General features: G+C 40.1%; 1 protein-coding gene across 14 annotated transcripts in view; it reads right to left on the bottom strand.

The window, feature by feature from the left end:
* The window catches only part of Mecom (MDS1 and EVI1 complex locus), a 553659-nt gene that overhangs the window by 24351 nt on the left and 508321 nt on the right, over positions 1–20987 (bottom strand). For 5 of the 14 annotated variants that reach the window (XM_031376533.1, XM_031376535.1, XM_031376537.1 and 2 more), the window contains 5 exons: positions 17985–18201; positions 10657–10804; positions 9051–9207; positions 3186–4542; positions 776–863 (listed from right to left, as the gene is read on the bottom strand). In XM_031376533.1, the coding sequence (XP_031232393.1) occupies positions 776–863; positions 3186–4542; positions 9051–9207; positions 10657–10804; positions 17985–18201 (1967 nt within the window). The remainder of the gene's footprint in view (positions 1–775; positions 864–3185; positions 4543–9050; positions 9208–10656; positions 10805–17984; positions 18202–20987) is intronic. The other 9 variants (XM_031376534.1, XM_031376536.1, XM_031376538.1 and 6 more) reach the window with 3 other exon arrangements.

Below are 20987 nucleotides of genomic sequence, written 5' to 3'. Positions count from 1 at the left end.
TCTTTAAAGACCAGAGCTTGTATCATTTAAACACAAAGCACAACAAAATGAAATGTGAGTTTTAAAAGCGGATCCAGACATTATGTTTGCACTTTCAATATAACTCTCTAGCTGTGGATTAATATGTAAACCAGTCTTCAAAGAAGAAAATTAGATGGGTGGCAACCCAGAGATGAAGCACTGTTCAGTATAACCCTTTGCAAAGAGAAACTGTATGTTTTTTGATAAATGGGCCTGGCTCCATTCAGTAAATAGCTCTGTGTACTGTGGTGAATTCTTGTGCAATTACAGACCTTTGCTGGAATGCCCAGTGGTGTCTAGAAAAATTCCTTCACCCTCTATGGTAACAACTTGTCAGGTAGACTCATTTCCTGTTTTTATCTAAGCACTAAAAGGACAGGAGTGACCTTCAAGAGGTTGGGACGAGTCACAGTGTGATCCATATCTTTGTATCAGGAAACTTTAAACACAAAAGACGACTTCAATATTTATTTCCTTAGCTGAGTCCCATTTGTTCCAACACGCACTTTAGCTCAATGTACAGTTAAGGCACATAATAATTTAACACCCAAGCTATGTTATTTTTACACATATACTGATGACTTTTTCTTTTAAAAAGGATGGGTTTTAGGCTTGCTAGAATTTCCTGTGTTCTTCCACGGCAGCGTCATAGGAAATCCTAGTGTTCTTAAAGTTTCTTTCAATCCACTGCACCTGCTTCTCAGGATCAACAAGTTAGTTTACAAGCTTGAAATCTCAAATCCAAAGTACTTACTTGTGGGTGAAACAAGAATCCTGGAGAAGGTCTCAAGTATTTTTCTTTCAAAGCTTCAAGCGGGTCAGTTAGCTTTCTTTTCTCTACTCTGAAAGGTTAAAATCAGATTTGGGAGAGTCAGTCTTGTATCTCAATCCCAGGACAGCCAGTGTCACTCAGTGGAGCAAAGCCAATGGAAGTTTTCACTGGGACACACTTACAAGGAGACTTCCCCCTGGGAAAGGATACACCAGGCACTTCTATGTCCTCAAAGGGAGAAAGTCCTCTTGATAATGGAAAACTTCTACTCAATGACTAGGGTGGAAAGGGAATTTGAAATGTGCAGTCACTGAGTTACAGGAGTCTTTACAATGCTAGGACTCTTCTGATTCAGATGGAGCACAAAGAACAGATGAGTTTGAAATGGTTGGTGAAAACTAGGATGATTTAATTTAATTCATGTTCTAACAAAAACTACCCCATCTTAAATATCCATTCTAGTTATCATAAATCTGCCAAATGGGTGCAAGAGAACTTCCAAATTAGCTAGGCACTGTGCAGATATTCAAGACGGGCACATTTATATACAACGTATGTGTGAGATGGGTATATAAATGTTCAAATAGTCTCTATCTCTCTGTCAAAGGAAGGCAGGAAGTAAGTTTGGAGAACAGAATAAACCTTAAACATGCTCCACATCCTATTTGCACTTAGGCATACAGAGAAGTGAAGTAAGATGGACTCATTTTTACCAGCTATTGGCAATTACCTTCTAAGAAAAGTTAAGTAAGTGCACATTTAAACTGTGATTGAAAGCCAGACTTAGGGAACACTTGGGAAATGAAAGAAGGGGTCAAGAGCTAAAGGTCAATTTTGGCTGTGTGGAGAGTTTGAGGCCCATGTCAAGAACAAATTTTGAAAATGCTATTGAAACATAATAGCTGTGAGCTCATGAAATTTTATTCATACTGCATTTTAGATGTATTATTTTACTTACTGAAATAGGCAAGAAGAGGCCCATTTCAGGATGAAAATTCTGGAGGCTGCAAGGCTAAGCTGCACCTGGGGCCTGGCACTAGCACTAGGGTTTTAGGGTTTTTCATGAGACTTTGCCTTTTATAAAATGAAAGGTCTGGAGCCGTAAAACTGAAGTCAGCAGACATGGGCTGAGGAAGGTCAGAGGTGATGAAGAGGAATACAATGGGTATTCTATCAGTGCTGAAACATGACCAATGGTAGCACAAGGACATTTTAGATTGTCTCCCTTTTCCCCCAGATATGGTCTTTTTACATAGGCTCAGTAATCCTCAAACTTGTGATGCCCCTGCCTCAGCCTCCCGAATTCAAGGATTAAGCCTGTGTTGCCATGTCTTTTGTACTGGGCTCTTCTGTTTCTCTTGTTGAAATAGAGACAGCCTTTAGCATACTAGCAAACTTTAGAAAAAGACACTGACAAGGACTTTTGGATCAAGCACTGATTAAACTGGAGGCTAACCATCAGTATTACTGAATGAAAGAGCAGCAACAAGTCTTTTCATTAAGAAACACTTTGAAAATGATCCTACCTTTAATAAGTTCAATAAAAAGTCCACATGTACCACAAATTCTTGAGACCATTTAGAATTTGAATTACAGAGTAAATTGAAAATTACTATAGTCTGTAAAAGGCGTAATGAATATGATGGCTAAAGAAAATTAAATTTCAAAGCCAAATCATTTTTGGTGGTGACTGTTACAGTATACTGTGTAAAACACATTCTATTAAGCATATATGATTTACCTCTAGAATGTTTACACGTACTAAAGGAAACTAGGTAATGATGGGATTAAATCGGTTTATTTTAAGCAACTTTCTCATTCTAAATAGAAATCCATTTTATGGATAATATTTTGCATACTTGGCATTCTAAGAGATCTATTTAGAAAGAGAATGCACATAGTATATATACCAATATATACCATTGAGTTAACAAAGAAAAGACAGGCTGTTCTAGGTCTTGTATCATTCTAAATAAGCAACCCATTTACATGCCCACACATATCTGTGCTAATCCTTCAGGAGCCTTGCTTTAAAGATGACTTTCTCATATTTATCCAGCTCCCGACAATGTTTGAAAATAAGTGTATTGTCAAAATAAAAAAAAATCCTATGGGCCTATTCCTAAAACCTCAATTTCAGAGACATCCAAAAATAAGTCCAAACTTAATCTATCAATTTCTGAACTTAAAAATATGACTTCATGGGATTAAACCTCATAATCTGAAGGAGGAGGAGGAGGAGGAAGAGGAGGAGGAGGAGAAAGAGGAGGAGGAGGAAGAAGAGGAAGAGAAGAAGGAGATCTGGGAAATCATAGAGGATCTGGGATAACATAGCATACAACCCGTGCTTCACACATCTGTCTCATCCACTGTCTCTTCCCATCATCCTTACCTATAAATGGGGTCCATGAAGAAGGGAGTGGGCCTGGCATGCTGCAAGGAGCCATCTGAAGATGGCCTTGTTTCCATGTTGCTTCCTTTCTTTTCTCCAAATACATGGTTTTTTCGAGGCTCAGTCAACTTTGTCCCACTGGCTCTACTCCTACTGCCCATACTTAGATCCAGGGGCTGGTCTTGGCTTGTGGTTGGTGTTCCTGGAGGCTTCAAGTGGCCTGAAGTCAAGGGCTTCTCATCCTTTCTCTTCGTGGTGAGGTCAAAAGGGGACTCAGAGCTTCCCTTCTGCAGTTTCTTGACTTCACTTGGTGACTGGGGTTCCATTTTCAAAGGTAATGACCTCAAGTCTCTATCAGGAAATGGGTACATTGATTGAGAGAATGCTGGAAAAAATGGGAGGGGAAACATGGAAGGGTAAGGTAACGCTCCAACTTTTTTGTCTTGTAGCCCCACCAGTCCTGTGGAACCAAAGTATTTTTCAGCAATAGACGCAATAGCCTTTATAGAATCATTCACAGCTCCTGACACCGCGGTTTGCTCCTCTACAGATGCTGAGAAAACGGAATGATTGTTGTATTCTTTCTTATTATTTATTGAAGCCAGATTCTGCAGAGGGCTTACTTTGTCTTTGAACATTTTACCATTTTCTTTACATTTCTCTTTATCACTTTCAAGGTCACTTTCCAGATCAGAGCCCGAGGTTGTTTCCAGGTCACTGCCACTTGGTGTACTGACATCATCAAGGTCACTACTCTCTGACTGGTCACTGATTTTCTCAAGGGGCCTCTCTTCAGAGGACCTCTCGGGCAGCAGTTCCACTGGCTTATTGTCCCCTATAGGTGGGTGTTTAGATAGTGCCTTCAAAATATCCTGTGTAGCTGGCAGTATCTGAGGATGTGTCAAGAGGGGACTTTGACATTTGTTTGACTGTTCGGTACTTGATAGTCCTTTAACAGGAGGACTAGCGGGTATCAAAGGAGGCCTGTGGTACAAGCCCGAAGGAAACAGACCAGGAAAGCTAAAGGAAAATCCAGGAGCTGTTGGAAAGGTAAGACCAGCAGGATGCCTATTGGTGCCAAAATAGTCAGCCAGGCCCGGGTTGGCATGACTCATATTAACCATGGACGTTTTATCCATAGCTGGGGTTCCAGGAAGTGAAATGCCTTGGCCAAAAAATCCACCTGCCGCAAAATGGTTCTTGCCCTCACAAAACCTCCTGTGTTTATTTAAGGAAGACGTAGTGCTGAACATTTGTCCACAGTCTTTGCACTTGATTTGGGTTCTGCAATCAGCATGCATGCGCTTATGACGACAAAGGTTTGAAAACTGAGTATAGGATTTATGGCAGACCTCACCTGTGTGCAAACAACAAAAAAGAGTCTCAGGCTTTATGACAATTGCTTCTGGATTCAGCAAGTATCACAAGTGGTTTACCCAGAATAGTTTCAATTAGGAAGCCAGAAGTTGGGAGTCAGCGATCTGGATGCTTGGAACACAGAAAACGCCATTTTACTAAATTCCAAAGCAAGGCGTCCAACCTGACAAATGTCTACGAAGCAGCACAAATATTTCACACAGAGAATGTAAATATTTCCCACCCACCCCACCCCCCACTGCACAATATTTTTCACAATATGTGTGTGTTTAAATATTTATGGAAAAGACACAAGCCCAGAATGCATTGCTTCTCCCACCTGCTTCCTAACACTAGCAGAGTTTGAAAAATTAAAGATATGTTTAGCACAAACACTTCAGAGCATTTAAAACATTCTCCACTATATGTACCAAGACAGGGTAAACAGCCTTCCCCACATCTACACTCTTCCCTTTTCTCCCCTCTCCCCGTGGGGAAGGGCTGGAGTTGTTCTCCCACTATTTCATCAGTATTATATCATGCACTCTCATCATTCACACATCAAAGCCACACAACAATGCGCATTGTGTATTGGGAGACCCTTTTAACAATCATTTTCATGATTTGAGAAAGACTGACATAATTTACAATGGCTCTATTTTAAGCCCGCAGAGGAAACTAAATTGAATGTGGCCCATCCTGCATTGCTGGTTCCCATGAACTATGAGCACGTCCTCTGACTTCCTCTCACACCAATGGCTGTGTTAACCTTCCTGCAGATGAAACCCCCCATCCTTGGGAAACATGCTCACTCACTGCTGTATCTTCCTCAGTTATCTCGGGGCTTGACTTCTATGTGTGTCTGCCTGCCGAGTATGGGAAACAGAGGAGAGGGCCGGGACAACTCTGAACCTGAAAGAACCTGGTAGCCAGTGTTTGTCAATAAAGTAGCACGCCCCCTTCTCACAGATGTGCCAAGATTTCTAAGTACATTTTAAGGGCAAACTTTGTAACCCTTTACCCTTTCAAGCAAGACTTTACTCAATTTGAGTCTTACAGGATTATAAGATCAAATTGCTAAGCATCATTTTTTTTTAAGTTTTTCTGGGAAAGAGTTACTTTATGTGTGAGCTTTCTTGAATGCTTCTGTGCATGTTTTATACGTGTGGAAATATGATATCTCTTGCTGGTAATTGTTGAAACAAATTTATTTCAAGAGAATAAACATAAAATTTGACAGTTACTACTTTCCAGTGATCACTGGCTGTAGGTACAGAATGTTCGAGTCAAAACCTTGAATCAAGACCATGAAAACATTTAAGACAATTCATGCTAAGATGATTTTATAGAACTCAATCAAGCAAAACTCACCGGAAATTTGCCCTCCCCCCTCCTCAAACAGGAAGTGCTAAGCAGTTGCCTTTTTTTTTTTTCTGATAAAGATTGGACAGTACTTCTACAAGTCAGTGTGCCTGTGAATATGAACAGTCTTTGCCACACTTCAGGGACTGTCACAAGGATTTTAGTAGGAAGAGAAGATGTTTGTTTGTTTTTTTCCAGATATCTACCAGAGTATATCCTTTAGTCTGTTCTGACAGCATTTAAACAGGCTCTATCTATACATGTTCTATTTATATTACTTGATACACTAAATAAAATCACCGGGGAGGTGGGTAACAGACTTCCACATAATTGTATTGATTCATTTATGGGCAATTCCAAGAAACTATCAAGTTGCTTATTATTGGAATTATAAAAGAATACACTTTTTTTTTTTAAAAGAATCTATCCTTTGGGACTAAAAGTACTATGAGAAAATGTCTTCTGGATAGTCAACCAAGAGTAAATGCAGGAGTTGCAGTGTTGGAAATAAACTATTGCCCTCGCCTCTTCTTTCATGTAGCAGGATGACTTTAAGAAAATCCACAGTGTGCATGTTGTAATAACAGAAGATGTTCTTGACTTGTCTGACTGCACTTTTTGTTACAGGACAAGTAGAGTCTGTGTCTGGTCTCAAAAACATTGAATCTGGGATGTTTCCTTAGTCGGGAGCTTAGTTTACCACCCTTGAAGGCTTGATCTAAGACATCAATAACCAGGCTCCAGGTCAATGGTTCAATTGATGTTAAAGTCTATACTCCAGTGTAATTTTCTCAGTAACAAGGAATTAGTCTGCAGTTAACATTGCATCTTTCTCCCTCATAAACAAGTTAAGAAGTATTTTGAATATTTTCTGTCTATTAGAGCATGTGGTTTCTATTTGGGAAGGCTGGAGATTGCTGTAAAGGCAATGAGTAATTACCTTAGCACTAGGGACCCTGTGCTCACTGTAATAAGAGACAGTTGTCATAAACACACCAGCGGGAGCAAATCATGGTGTGTGGCCTTTGAGAGAGAAACAGATAGCAGCCATAGGTGACCCTCCACCCTCGAAGGCTCATGGCAACTCCTATCCGTAAACCCCTTTGTTCTGAAATTGCACAGCTATTATTTGTAATTATGCCGTGGTTCACTGTCAGATTTGATATTTGAAGAAAGTCATCTGTTATTTAAATTTACCAATAATTGCTGAGAATGCATTCAAGAGGAATATTTGATACAGGCCAAATAAGAAAGGACAATGTGACCCTTAAGTGGAACTGTTTCCTTTAACAGGGTTCATGTGTTGAATGCACAGATGCAAGAGTTAAGCAATGGAGCCTATGCCTTCTTGTTTTAACAATATATAAAGTATGAGATAGATGTTCAGAGTTCGTTGTGATCTATTCTGCTCTTCTCACCAAAACATAAGTCTTGCCAGCATGTATTACTGATGAGCCTGAAATAAACTAGTGTAGCAAGCTTAGAGCACTTCTCAGCAGGCTTGCAGGTAATGTGGATGAATGCTCAAGTCATGAATGCTTTCTTTCAACCTTTCTCTCTCTTTCTTTCCTTCTTCCTTCCTTCCTTTCTTTCTTTCTTTCTTTTTTTCTTTCTTTTTTTCTTTCTCTTCCTTTCTCTCTTTCTTTCTTCTTTCTTTTTCTTTATTTCTTTTTTAAGACAAAAATCTAAAACTCCTATTGTATAATTTCCCATGGTTTCAGCAGAGTTTTCCTAGGGAGATCAGGGCACCCTTTGTTTCTCTGCTGGTTGTCTTCACTCCACCCAGGGAACAGACATCTAAGAAAAACAGACTCTTGTACCATGGAGAAGGAAAAACAAGTACTTCTAGCTCTTGAGAGCACAAAGGAAGACTGTACCAAGGCAAAGGACAGTATAGTTAGTCTCTGGCAGCTCTGCATTGGCACTGAAAAGTAGATGGCTTGCCAACAGGTCCTGTAGTAGTACAGTACCTCAGATACCTACTGCAAACCATCAGTGCTTATCTAAATAAATAAATAAACAAACAAACAGACAGACAGACAGACAGACAAACCAAAGAGAGGGGGAAACTGTTTTTTATGGAGTTCCCAAAGCAGAAACTCAGAGGTGTTGCCAGGAGCCAGTAACAAGTCAAACAATCCCACCCATATCTGGATTCAAAATCAGTTTAGAATTTGGTAGCACAGCTCACTTTGTGTCTGTCTTTACACACCCAGCATAGCTCTGGAACAAAGGGCTCCAGAACTATTGCCTAGATGAAGTGAGAACAAACAGTTTACCTTCTGAATTATTACGGCACAACCCAGAAACAGACTTGCATTGGTAAACAGAAGACCATGAGCTGAGTTCCCCTTTCCCTGAAGTGTGTTATTAAAGTACTGGGTCCAGGGGTGTGCCAAGTAGGTGGGCAAAGGGGGTGTTCCCTGAAAGCATGAAGCTTGTAAATCTGCTTGAGTGCAGAGGGTGGGAGAGGGAGCCTGTCCAACATCAAAGGGAAAATACTTTGCTTTTTCAAGTGGCCCAAACTACAGATCTGCAATGTAAACAGCAGACAGCAAAGGAAGAAAGAACATTTTATCCCCTCCACACATACAGTCCAGCGTCTTACCCCCTCCACACATATACTCTAGCATCTTATCCCCTCTACACATACACTCCAGCATCTTACCCCATCCACACATACACTCTAATCCACACACAGCAACATAAGCCCTTCTTGCCAGGCAGGGCTCTTCCACCTCCTAGTGATCCAGAAAAGATTTTTAATCACTTCATCTTGCTTAGTGATATCTGTAACTGGCTGTTTTACAAAGCCATGAACATTTACAGTGTAAGACAAATCTGGTTGCCTTGATTAAATCCTATAACCTAGGAAGACTTTTCTTTCATTATTTGACAACTCTATTCTTTACCTGATATTGATTTCACCTAAAAGAAAACACTCCAAGGATTATAGACAAAATGATACGGATCAGCTTATAAAACATTTTCTTATAACATAAAATAGCCCTTCTATTTTGACCATAAAAAAAGCTAAAAAGGCAACTCCTCCCACCCACAAAGGCCACGTATGGCCATGCTATTGTTAGGAGGCCTTTTAAAGGAGAGATTGATGCAGGAAGAAGGCTGGGGTGTTTAAAAACTTACAGATAAAGGGCTTCACACTGCTGTGGATGTGCTTGTGTTGTTTGAGGCCTGACGAAGTGGCAAATGTTTTACCACACTCAGGGCAAGCATGGGCCCGGGCACCAACATGCTGAGATCGAATGTGTCGCTGAAGGTTGCTAGGGTCCGTGAAAACCTGCTAGGAAATGAGTACTGATTAATCCAGAAACTTCACTTATACATACAAGAAAGACCAGTGATGGCTCAAAGAGGAATTTTCATTGTCTTGCATTTTTATAGTTTTTATCAAAGACTATATGAAAGCTGTATTTCCACAGTGCAAGAAACTCCTTTAAGGAAGAAACCAGAAAAGATTAATTTTTCTACATTCATCCCGGGTATCCATTAGTGTCCGTTATCAGACTACAAAATGAATGGCACTATTGGGCCATAGTCAAGGCCTTTGTAGAAACTAGGGCCAAAGACTAAATTTAGTCCTAGCTATCATTAAAAGTACCCTTTAAAATAAAGACACATTACACACAGGATTTGGAAGATTTTGATGAAAGCACCTCAAATCAATTTAAATAATTTCCCTCAGAGGTTAAACTCAAACACATTGTTTCATCTGTGTAGCAACCTAGAGATTTTCCTTTGAACATTCCACTAAATAAAAATATGAGAGACCCAGTAACATATCCAAGAATAAAATATCCTTCAGGGCACTATCAAGGGTCCCAGTTCCCACGGCCATGAGAAAAACTGTGGAAATCGAAAGTAGCCATTCCCAGATTTTTCTGTGTTCACCATGGAAAAAAAGAAGAAAGGAGGAAGGAAGGAAGGAAGGAAAGAAAGAAAGAAAGAAAGAAAGAAGAAAGGAAGAAAGAAAGAAAGAAAGAAAGAAAGAAAAAAGAGTTAGAGAAAAAGAAAGAAAGAAAGAAAGAGAGAGAGAAAGGAAAGAAGGAAGGAAGGAAAAGAGAGGGGAGGAGGGAGGGAGAGAGAGAGGGAGAAAGAGGGAGGGAGGAAGGGAGAAAGGAGGAAGGAAGAAAAGAAAAGAAAAACAAAAACAAAACAAAACCATGCAAGTTGTGAATGAACCATTGTTGTAGCCCACTCTGTGGCCCAAATAGCTGTTGTTTTGTCTAAGTGTTGTACAGAACTGGCCACTAAGACAGAGATGCCCTGTGCTGTTCAGTGTGTACCAAGCTATGATTTACAAAGGATTAGGTGAAAAGGTTGAAGTCTCCCATTCTTCATGAATAAGCCTTCAGAAGCTTTATGTGACTTTCCTCACAAATTGCTATTAAAAGAAATAAGGAATGCACATTGGACACAATTTCCATTCCCCACAAGGCTATAAAACAACCCCACACTTGTAAGTCAGTAGCGGAACTGGGATTTTACCAAGGATGTCTGACACCTAGTTCTGTAACTCACCATTAAGCCTCACTTCCTCCCTTTCAGAAATAAAAGAATACTAAGTGTTTCTAGGCCCTGTGCTAATGCCTTTCAGTGTGCAACACTCAGCCTACTTTTCTAAAGGTATTTATGGTTCCCTCTTTCAAGGCTTGTCTTATATAGTGCAGCAAGCGAAGGATTAAGAGAGAGAAGGATAGAGAGAGATGAGTAGCCTACAAATTCACTGTACCTTGGCACAGTTTTCACACTCATAGTGCTTTCCACTGTCATGTGACATCTGATGGCGAATTAAGTTGGACTTCCAGTTAAATGCCTTGGGACACTGATCACACTTGTATTCCCTCTCCTCAGTATGTGACAACATGTGCTTCTCCAGGCTGTCAAGAGAACAATTGATTTAATAAGACATGGGGACAAGGAACACAGTCATAAACAGAATTTCACTTAATTACTAATCCAACTGGCAAGGAAAGAGTTGAGAGAGAAAGAAGCTGAAGTGGGAAGAAAGAGAAGAAATGGACTTTGATGGATAAAAGTACATGTTATGTCTCCTAGACTGTGTCTTACCATTACAGAGATATAGCCCTGATTGGAATAAAATTGACACAGCTATCAAGGATTATCTGGCAATTTGGAACTATGAGAGAGAGTTATCTGTCTATTAAGATTTGTGCTATGATCTTAATTATCAACATTGATTGTCGCTATTTACTTCATTCAAATATCAATCATGTTAATAAAATTTTTAAGAATATAAGGTAGACATTCTTTCTAATGTATGTTTCCTCATAGAGGAAAGAGAATTGAAAGTGACTTCCTATTATGGCCCTGGTATAGGTGGGTCAATGTGTGGATAGATACGTGGAGATACATGTATACAATAACAGATGATGACAATGACAATGATGGCAGTGTCTGCAATGATGATAACAAAAAACAATATAAGTAGAAGATAAGTAGATACATACATACATACATACATTTTTACATACATTCATAAACAGAGAGATGATAGATACACGGAGGATGGATAGATATCATAGATATATCAGTAGATAGATGATAGATAAATATATGATAGATAACTCATGAACTATAAAGAATAGAATACATAATTTAAATCAATATAGCATTAAGATTCCTAATGGTAGAAAAACATGATTAGAGGGTCCTCATAAGATAGTTTATCTATGTTTTAAAGTTTAGAAAGTTCTGGGTAGTATTTTTTTCTTTTCTGAGAATTTGGCTTTCTTTTCTACTTTGGCACATGAATCTAATACAATGGAAAGAAAATGTAGACAATGTGCTGCCACTGCAGTTGGAAGCCACCTGAGGCATTTTTGTTCACTGACCACATTGTCCTTGGCACACTGGTATGCTGCAGTCACCTACTGTAGCCAAAGCTCCTAAGAGCCTTTGCCCAGTTCCAATCTGGTGAAGCACACAGGCTATCTTCTGAACATTTTGTTATTGCAGAGAGCAAGAAAGGGGGAGATGATCTCAAAAGAAATTAGGATGCCAATTTGAAAGATCCTCATTATCCAAAGGTAGTCCACATTGAGCACCAATAACAGTGACAATATTCTTTAACAAAGAGTATTTTTAAAAAAAATGCACAAACAGAACCTTGCTGGTCACTCTTATAGGATGCTTATTGTGAAACTGGAACATAAGGGGAAAAGGCACAAACATGTCATGCTTTCCCTGTGATGTAAATTCTATTTTAGGAAGACAAAATAGACAATAAGGAATAGTTTTTCTAGATAAAATTATAATAAATGACGAAAGGATGCCAAAACCAGAATTCTTCATGTGCCCTGAATTTGGGTGATCTATTGCATACTTCCTGATATAAATAAGGAGTAATATCCATTCTGTTAAACCATTGAATCTAAAGCCCAATTAAGGCTTAAGAAGTAGCAATGACTTTATAGATAAAAGAAGGAAAGAAGAAAGGTGTTAGACACCACCAAGGACATATAGACAACAGAATCTGAGAGGGGAAAAAAAGTACTGAGACCAATAGCTGGAGAGATAGATAGCCAGAGAGGAAGAATTTGTCAAGAGGAACACTCACTAAATTAAAGTAGATATAATTCTGGCAGTCAATTGCCATACATGGACTTCCTATGTGTAATACTCCTAAAAGCTCTGACTCTTAGCATTTAAACTTTGACCTGATAATGCCCGTCTTGTTAAAGGGTTCTATTGAAACAACACATTAAAAGTCTTTACTTTTTATGAACACAATGGAGCATGTGTCCTTATTACATGTTGGAGCATCTTCTGGGTATATGCCCAGGAGTGGTATAGCTGGTTCCTCTGGTAGTACTATGTCTAATTTCTGGAGGAACCACCAAACTGATTTCCAGAGTGGTTATACCAGCTTGCAATCCCACCAGCAACAGAGAAATGGTACATCTACACAATGGAGTATTACTCAGCTATGCAAAGTGATCAATATATGAAATACTTAGGAAAATGGATGGATCTGGAGAATATCGTCCTGAGTGAGGTAACCCAATCACAAAAGAACACACATGGTATGCACTCTCTGATAAGTGAATATTAGCCCAGAAGATTGGAATACACAAAGTACAATCCACAAACCACAAGAAACTCAAGAAGAAGGAAGACCAAAGTGTGGATACTTCATTCCTTCTTAAAAGGGAGAACAAAATACCCATGGAAGGAGTTGCAGAGACAAACTAAGGAGCAGAGACTGAAGGAAGGACAATCCAGAGACTGCTCCACATGGGAATCCTCCCTATATTCAATCATCAAATCCAGACACTATTGTGGATACCAGCAAGTGCTGAATGACAGGAGCCTGATATAGCTGTCTCCTGAGAGGCTCTGACAGTATCTGACTAATACAGAAGTAGAGGCTCACAGCCACCCATTGGACTGAGCACAGGGTCCCCAATGAAGGAGCTAGAGAAAGGACCCAAGCTGCTGCAGAGTTTGCAGCCCCTTAGGCCAAACAACAATATGAACTAACTAGTGCCCTCAGAGCTCCCAGGGACTAAACCACCAACCAAAGAGTACACATGGTGAGACTCATGGCTCCAGCAGCATATGTAGCAGAGGGTGGCCAAGTCGGTCATCAATGGGAGGAGAGGCCTTTAGCCCTGTGAAGGTTCTATGCCCCAGTGTAGGGGAATGCCAGGGCCAGGAATAGGGAGAAGGTGGGTTGGTGAGCAGGGGGAGGGGGAGAGAACAGGAGGGTTTTTTTGTTTTTGTTTTTGCTTTGTTGTTGTTGTTGTTGTTGTTGTTGTTTTTATTTTATTTCTTTTTTCCAGAGGGGAAACTGGAAAAGGAGATATCATATGACGTGTAAATAAAGAAAATATCTAATAAAAAAATAAAATGTCTTTACTTTCTATAGACATATCTAGACTTATCTAGCACAAATTAAAAACAAGCAAACAAACAAAAACCCCATGAAATAATATCCAGGACTTGTTTCAAATCCTCCAAAATAGAACTGACCTTCTGTGGTAACTGAAGATGCTGAGCACAGAGGTGTTTTTAAATTCACCTCTCTCTCTCTAATTTGTGCCTATTTGAAGCATTCCACAATTAAACACTACTAAAACTTCCAAGTGTGTGTGGTTAATTCTGCCTCCTTTTTCTTTGAGATCAATACTCTGCTTTTGAATATCGGTGAAGACCAGCAGCAAGGATTCATTCCTCAGCAGTGTGGGTGGAATGGGTAAGTGTGAAAAGCATTGCTCTCATATCTTGATAAATTAAAAATACCTTTCCCACATGCATTTTTCTCCATCATTTCCTTCCTATGCATATTGGCTGGTGTCTGAACTTATTTTTGGGGGCCCCATGAGTCAATGCAGAGGCCAATGCCATTCTTTGACCACAAGTGCTGCTACCTTCCTAAACACACACCACTAGAACAGAACGGGAGTATGGCCTTAAAAGAAGGACCTTATCATTATCTAAATATATAACTCTCTGTTGGTTAAAGAAGTTGCAATGCTAGTGAATGAGCTAGGAGAGGTATCAGTAACTGTGGCGGGCATAAACTGAGTCAGGAGCATCCTTGGAGACTTCTGCAGTGACAGAAATTTCATCATTGTCACGTGTGAAAACCTAATCCCTGCACCCCAGTGACAGAAAGTTGCCATGTGCTCTGGGTCTTATTCTCTATCCAACTACAAGGATGTGCTCTAGTTCCAAGTGCATGTTGTGAGCGTGCAGCTCTCAGTAGGGGAAGGACACAAAACAAGGGAACATTTCCTTGTTCCATGGTGTTATCACTGCATCACCTCCAAAAAAAACAAAATGAAACAAAAAACCAAAACGACAACAATAACAACAAAGCAAGCAAACAAAACAACATAGGTAGGGGGGTGGACCACATAGATAACTCAGTCGGTAAAGTGCAAGCATGAAGAGCAAAATTCAGTGTCTAGCACCCATGTAAAAATGGTTGACGTGGTGGCACATACTTGTAATTCAAGAAGAGAAGGTAAAGACAAGAAGATTCCTGGGTGGGCTCAATATCCCCAGCCAATCTAGCCTACTTGGTAAGTTTCAGGACAAGAGAAACCCTGTCTCAGAATCAAAAAAGAAAAATATAGGTGGATAGCCTCCAAGGAATGATAGTCAAAGCTACCTCTGTCCTCCTCATTCATATGCCTGTATGTATACACATAGCTATGAGTACATGTGCACACGTACACACACACACACACACACACAAACACACACACACACACACACACATACACCCTCATAGCTGTCAGGCTCACACATAAAAGGGGGAAGAAAAACAAGTTCTCAAAAAAGCAAGTCTATTGCTTCCGTAGACACAGAAGCACACCAGCCAGTCTTCAGTCTTCACTCCTTTTCATATAACTTAAGAGTTCATGGAGCTTTGGTCAGCAGCCCCCACCTCTGCATTAGTTTTAAAACTTTTAAGAACAAAAAGATGGCTCTGTGGGTAGAAGTGCCAAGGACACCAACCTACATCCCACCCCAGCAATCTGAATAATTGAAGGAAAGAACCAATTCCTGCAAGTACACACACACACACACATACATACACACATACACACACACACACACACACACACACATACACACAAATAAATAAATTCAATAAAGGAAATTTAGAGATTTTAGATGGGGAATGTAGACAAAAGATTGTATCACATTGAAGATGGGAACTGTCTTCTCTTGACAATATCAGCAATAATGGCAGCATTCAATGAAGAGGGAAATAGCCAACACTGTGAATTGGAGTTAAGGCTACAGTATAGGAGAGTGGTACCTAAATGCTTGATGGTATACTCTACTCATCTGGTTGGCCTTCCAGATGATAAGTTTGGAGGATTCTGTACTGGGGTCCACCCAATGATTAACTGATAATTGCCTTCAGCATAAAGTGGAGCTTCCTGGGGCTCTGGCCTGTGGTTGAATAGATCCAGAAGGTTCTTCCTGGGAATGGTGGCTATCTACTTCCCAAAGGAAGTGAGAATTTAGGGTTTTTTTGCACAGTAATATCCATTGTTCTTGTAAAAAGAAATCAAAGTGAAATAATTCATTTCTGGCACCAGAGATATCATTTTTTTGTGTGGATTTTTATCTTTTTTATCTTCTTACTGGCATTTTCTGGTTTCATTTTATTTTTTATAATATAGGGGCATGATTATATTTAAAATACATTATATAATTTTTACTATAAATTTACATTTTACTAGACATGTATAGGGAATTTATTGAATTACGCTCTTTGTAGATTTACGTCTATAGAAGTGAGTGTAAAGGGTGCTAGGAAACCCTCTTATTTCCCATTTTCCTTTTTCATTGGTAACTAACTAACTTGGGCCTGAATTTTCAAGGCTAGAGATGCATCATTTGACTCAGTCTCCATGAGGAACTGGTTATACATCAATGTCTCTTAGTCATTCCTGCCTTCAGCTCAGTGACATTTGCATGAAATCCTTTCCTAACACAGATCCAGGAGAAGAAAGAGAAGGAAAGACAGGAAGGAGGGAAGGAAGAAAGGAAGGAAGGAAGGAAGGAAGGAAGGAAGGAAGGAAGGAAGGAGGGAAGGAAGGAGGGAAGGAAGGAAAGAAGGAAGGAAGGAAAGAAGGAAGGAAGGAAAGAAGGAAGGAAGGAAGGAAGGAGGGAAGGAAGGAAAGAAGGAAGGAAGGAAGGAGGGAAGGAAGGAAAGAAGGAAGGAAGGAAGGAAGGAAAGAAGGAAGGAAGGAAGGGAGGAAAGAAGGAAGGAAGGAAGGGAGGAAAGAAGGAAGAAAGGAAGGGAAGAAGAGGGTGAGATAGAGTGGGTGGTGTGTCTAGAACCCACTCAGCTTTCATACTCTTGAGCAAGGCCATTTGACACACCAGCATACCCATGGAAAGACAATGTGATGGGTTCACTTGAAAAGCCTGATTATGTGTCCCAAAGATCATTTCCAGATTGAAAAAAAAAAAAAGGTAATGAATGTAATTATTCAAACCCTTTGCAAACCAAAAGCAAAAGCCATTAGGTAGAAATAAAGAAAAAGAAAACCTATTAGCATCTCTGAACATAAAGTTGCATTTTGTAGCATAATTACCAATATAGTGTTCAAAGGGGAGATTCCAGAGTTGGTGTTTCCTTCAGTCAAATAAAGAACATTCATAAATTAAATTCAAAGGGCTATACAAAGCAAATACACTGCTGAGATCTGATTTTCGTTTTCTTAAATATTAAAGCATTGCTTCATTTAGATCCCTACAGTGCTGTTCTTCCCTTTAGAAAATGCTACACTGGGAAGCTGAACAGTCTGGTTCTTTTGTGGATACACAATTTGATGGATAATTTGAATTAAACCCATGACCTATATGGAACTGCCAAAAGTTACCTCTGAAAGTGAGCCTAGAATTTTAGTCCTTTAAGTGAGATAGAGGTAGCTTTCCTATTTAAATGGCATAGAAGTAGTCTTGCTATTTAAAGGAGGTAGAAGTCGCCTGGCTATTTAAAGGAGGTAGAAGTCACCTGGCTATTTCAGTAGAGTACAGGTAGCTTCACTATTCTTGACATATTACTACTTATTTTTCCTCTCACTTTATATTTTTTCTCAAAGTCATCATTCCCTGTAAAGATTTCAGTTCATTATTATCCTGCTTAAATCATAATATCTATAGACTAGCAATATAGCTCAATGGCAGAGCACTTGTCTTACACAGTCAAGGCTCTGGTATGATCCCTACTTTTAGGAGGAAAATGAGGAGGGGAAGGAAGAGGAGGAGAGGGAAGAGTAGGGGAGGGAAGGGGAGGAAGGCAAGGGAACATGAGGAAAGAGAAGAAATCAGGAGGGAGGGGAGAGAAAGGGAAGAGAAGGAATATTTTCTGATTGACAAAAATGATCCCTGTTCACTGTATCTTAAGGACAAGAAGTTCTAAGGAAACAATGATTCCTAAACATGCCAGCAGCACATCTGGCCAGTTTTTCTGAAACTCCAGTCTTCCCCAGAGCAAACTTGTCAAACTTCAGCAGAACACTTTGCTGCAGAGCACACACCCACGTTCAACACGTCTTCTCTAACCTTTGCAGATCGGGGAAAACTCGGTCACATTCCTTACAGTCCTGGTTGCTGTGGATCTCTCGGAGATCGCTCTCACTCTCCAGGTTTTGTTGTAAGTCCTCCTCCACCATGGAGAATGCGGAGTGAGGGGTGCTGCATGGGAACTTCTGGTGATCTGCTAGCTCTGCCTTGGATTCAAAGAGCTGGTCACAGTCCTCACAGCGGTGCTGCCGTTCTTCTGTGGAGACAGTGCAAGGATTAGCTAGCATGGTGGGATCTGAAATTCATCCTCAACGTAACCCGCTGCTTTATTGAGTTACACAAAACATAATCCATAGTTTGCTATTGGTGTGTGTGTATGAGAGAGACAGAGAGAGAGAGAGAGAGAGAGAGAGAGAGAGAGAGAGAGAGAGAGAGAGAGAGACTGTTTGACAGTGGACCCATCCATACACGTGTATACATGTGGAGGTTGCTATTGTTTGTCTTCCTCTACTTCTCCTCACTGTATTTTTTCTGAAACAGGGTCCCTCACTGAACCTAGACTCACCATTTTGATACCCTGGGGATGCTGCGGACTCTACCCCTCCGTTTGATGGGGTTACAGATGTGCACAGCTTACAGACTCATGTCTTCAGGCCTGGACAGTAAACACTTTACCCACTAAGTTATTTCCCAACCCTGAAAGTTTTGAGCACCATTTCTCCAAGTCAAGTTAATGGGGAAAGTAAAAATAATACATGTAAAGAGCCCTGTAAGATGTCTGGAGAAATAATGCATTTGCAGAGGCTACCATGTAATTTTCTCTTCAAATAAAACTCAACACCTAAATCTTTGTAGGTTCTAGGGATAATAGAAGTAGTAATTACCTTTTACTGATCATAATCTCAAATTTCAAGCCAATATAAGAGTTATTCCTATTCCTTATCAGTTAAGTATAAGAAAATATAGGTCTTATTTTTACCCAGTTTTTCAGATGACACTACTAAGGCTTAGAGCAACTAAGTAGTCAGTTTTGGACCCAAAAGACAAGTGGCTGGGTCAGAACTGAAACTCACTTCTTCTCCCTAAGCCAAAGGCTTGTACAGAGAGGCTCTGTCTGAGGTACAATTATGCCCATCATTGTTAGTAAACCATCAGTTACCTGGAGTGGAGCACAAGATGTTCCCAGCACCCTTTGAGGCTAATTTATATTTCTCAGGAGCCAGCGATAATTGGCATAGCTTTGTTAAATAGCAAACATAAATTTATACTTTAAATCAGTAGAGTACATAGGCAGTAATAGTTGAAAATACAATGAGCTTTATGAAGTTACTTACAAAGAGCACTGTTCCTACTCTTTCTATTCAACGGCTGAGAACCCACACAAAAGTCCTCAGGTATGACCCAAGAGGTATTGTGTATAGCTCGTGATGTCGAAAGACACCCATAGTAACACCATGATACACAGGCTGTTTTGTAGACCTATAACCAAAGAAGACCTTATTCTTCAGTTATTAATTGACTAAGTGTTTGGGGAAAAACATTGTAATCACCTACTGAGTTGCCATACACTTTGCTAGAGAATGCATGTGCAGGAAACTCAGAGGGACACGTGTGGCTGCAATGCTAAGACAAATGAACACACAGGAGCAATGGGGAACTGCATAACTCAGCTACACTGGAGAAACTGGCTCACAAAGGGCTTTCATGGGTAAAACTCAGTCAAGTGGGATGGAGATGGTGTGTACTAAGGATGGAGGAACTCACACTCACAGAAGGGTAAGGCTGCAGCCAAGAATGCCAGGTATTTAAGGCACATGGAAGGAAGGAGGGAAGTAAAGGGACAGAAGGATATTAATGGTCATGTTCAGAAGGGAACAGAATACCACTGGAAGCTGGGAGCAGAGATACGGTCAGGTTTGCTTTGTAGAAGAATCCCCCCATCTGCAGTGGGGCAGATCTAACAGGAGACCCACCAAGAGCCTGCTACCTTAATCCACTGGGACATGAGTTTAGTTTAAACAATACCAATAACAAGGATACAATGGCAGAGAACTCAGATAGTACTGTCTGATTGGATGCACAGTTACAAGGGTGCGTGTACTCTACAAGCAATCTCCTCTGCCTTAGAGACAGAAATCTCAACAATAACAACTAAAGAAAAATTTTCCTAAAGTTTATAACACTGTCTTATATATTCAAGATCTTGGCTTCCAATCACAATCAGGAGCCCACAAAGAAACAAAACTTACAGGCTTTAAAACGCACAGAAAAAGCCCAATATTTGACGGCAAAGGCACTACCCAGGAGGCCCACTCTACATGTTAGTCGCATGGTCTTCCTACTTTGCCTTAGCCCCAGTTTCTAAATCTGTGAAACTCCTCACTCAGGAACTTTAATCTGTATGTAAAAGGTTAAATAGAATAATATATGCAAAATATATTATATCTAGCATAAAGAATTCATATGCTTCAAATTTATTTTGTCTAGAAGTAAAAAATCCAAGTATCCACTTAAACATTCTAGGCCTTATATATCAGTATATGGTTGTATGTTTGGAAACAGATATGATACATTGATACAACACACAGCTAATGGTTCAACGATGTTCTGTGTGTGTGTGTGTGTGTGTGTGTGTGTGTGTATGCAGATGTATGTACATATGTGAGAATGATAACATAACCTTAGGTGACACCCCTCAGATATAATGTACTTTTGTTTTATTATTCTTTTGAAACAGGGTCTCTCACTGGCCAGGAACTCATTAGGTTGGATAGGCAGGCCAGCCAGTGTCCCAAAGCCACACGTGTCTCCACCTCATAAGCACTGAGACTACCTGACACCAGTCTTGGATTTTGTCAGATAGGTTCTGGAGATCAAACTCAGGCCTTCAAGCTTGCAAGGTAAGCTGTCTCTCTAGCCCCAAGAATACTTTAACCAGTGGTGCTTTAATGAGTATCTTAAAGATACTTAAGAATGGAATGATCTTAATCCCAGCACTTGGGAGGCAGAGGCAGGTGGATCTCTGAGTTTGAGGCCAGCCTG

Source organism: Mastomys coucha, unplaced genomic scaffold, assembly GCF_008632895.1.
Source record: "Mastomys coucha isolate ucsf_1 unplaced genomic scaffold, UCSF_Mcou_1 pScaffold17, whole genome shotgun sequence".
NCBI classification, from domain to species: domain Eukaryota; kingdom Metazoa; phylum Chordata; class Mammalia; order Rodentia; family Muridae; genus Mastomys; species Mastomys coucha.
The sequence above is the reverse complement of the archived record's forward strand: the minus strand, read 5'-3'. Positions and strand labels throughout refer to the sequence as shown.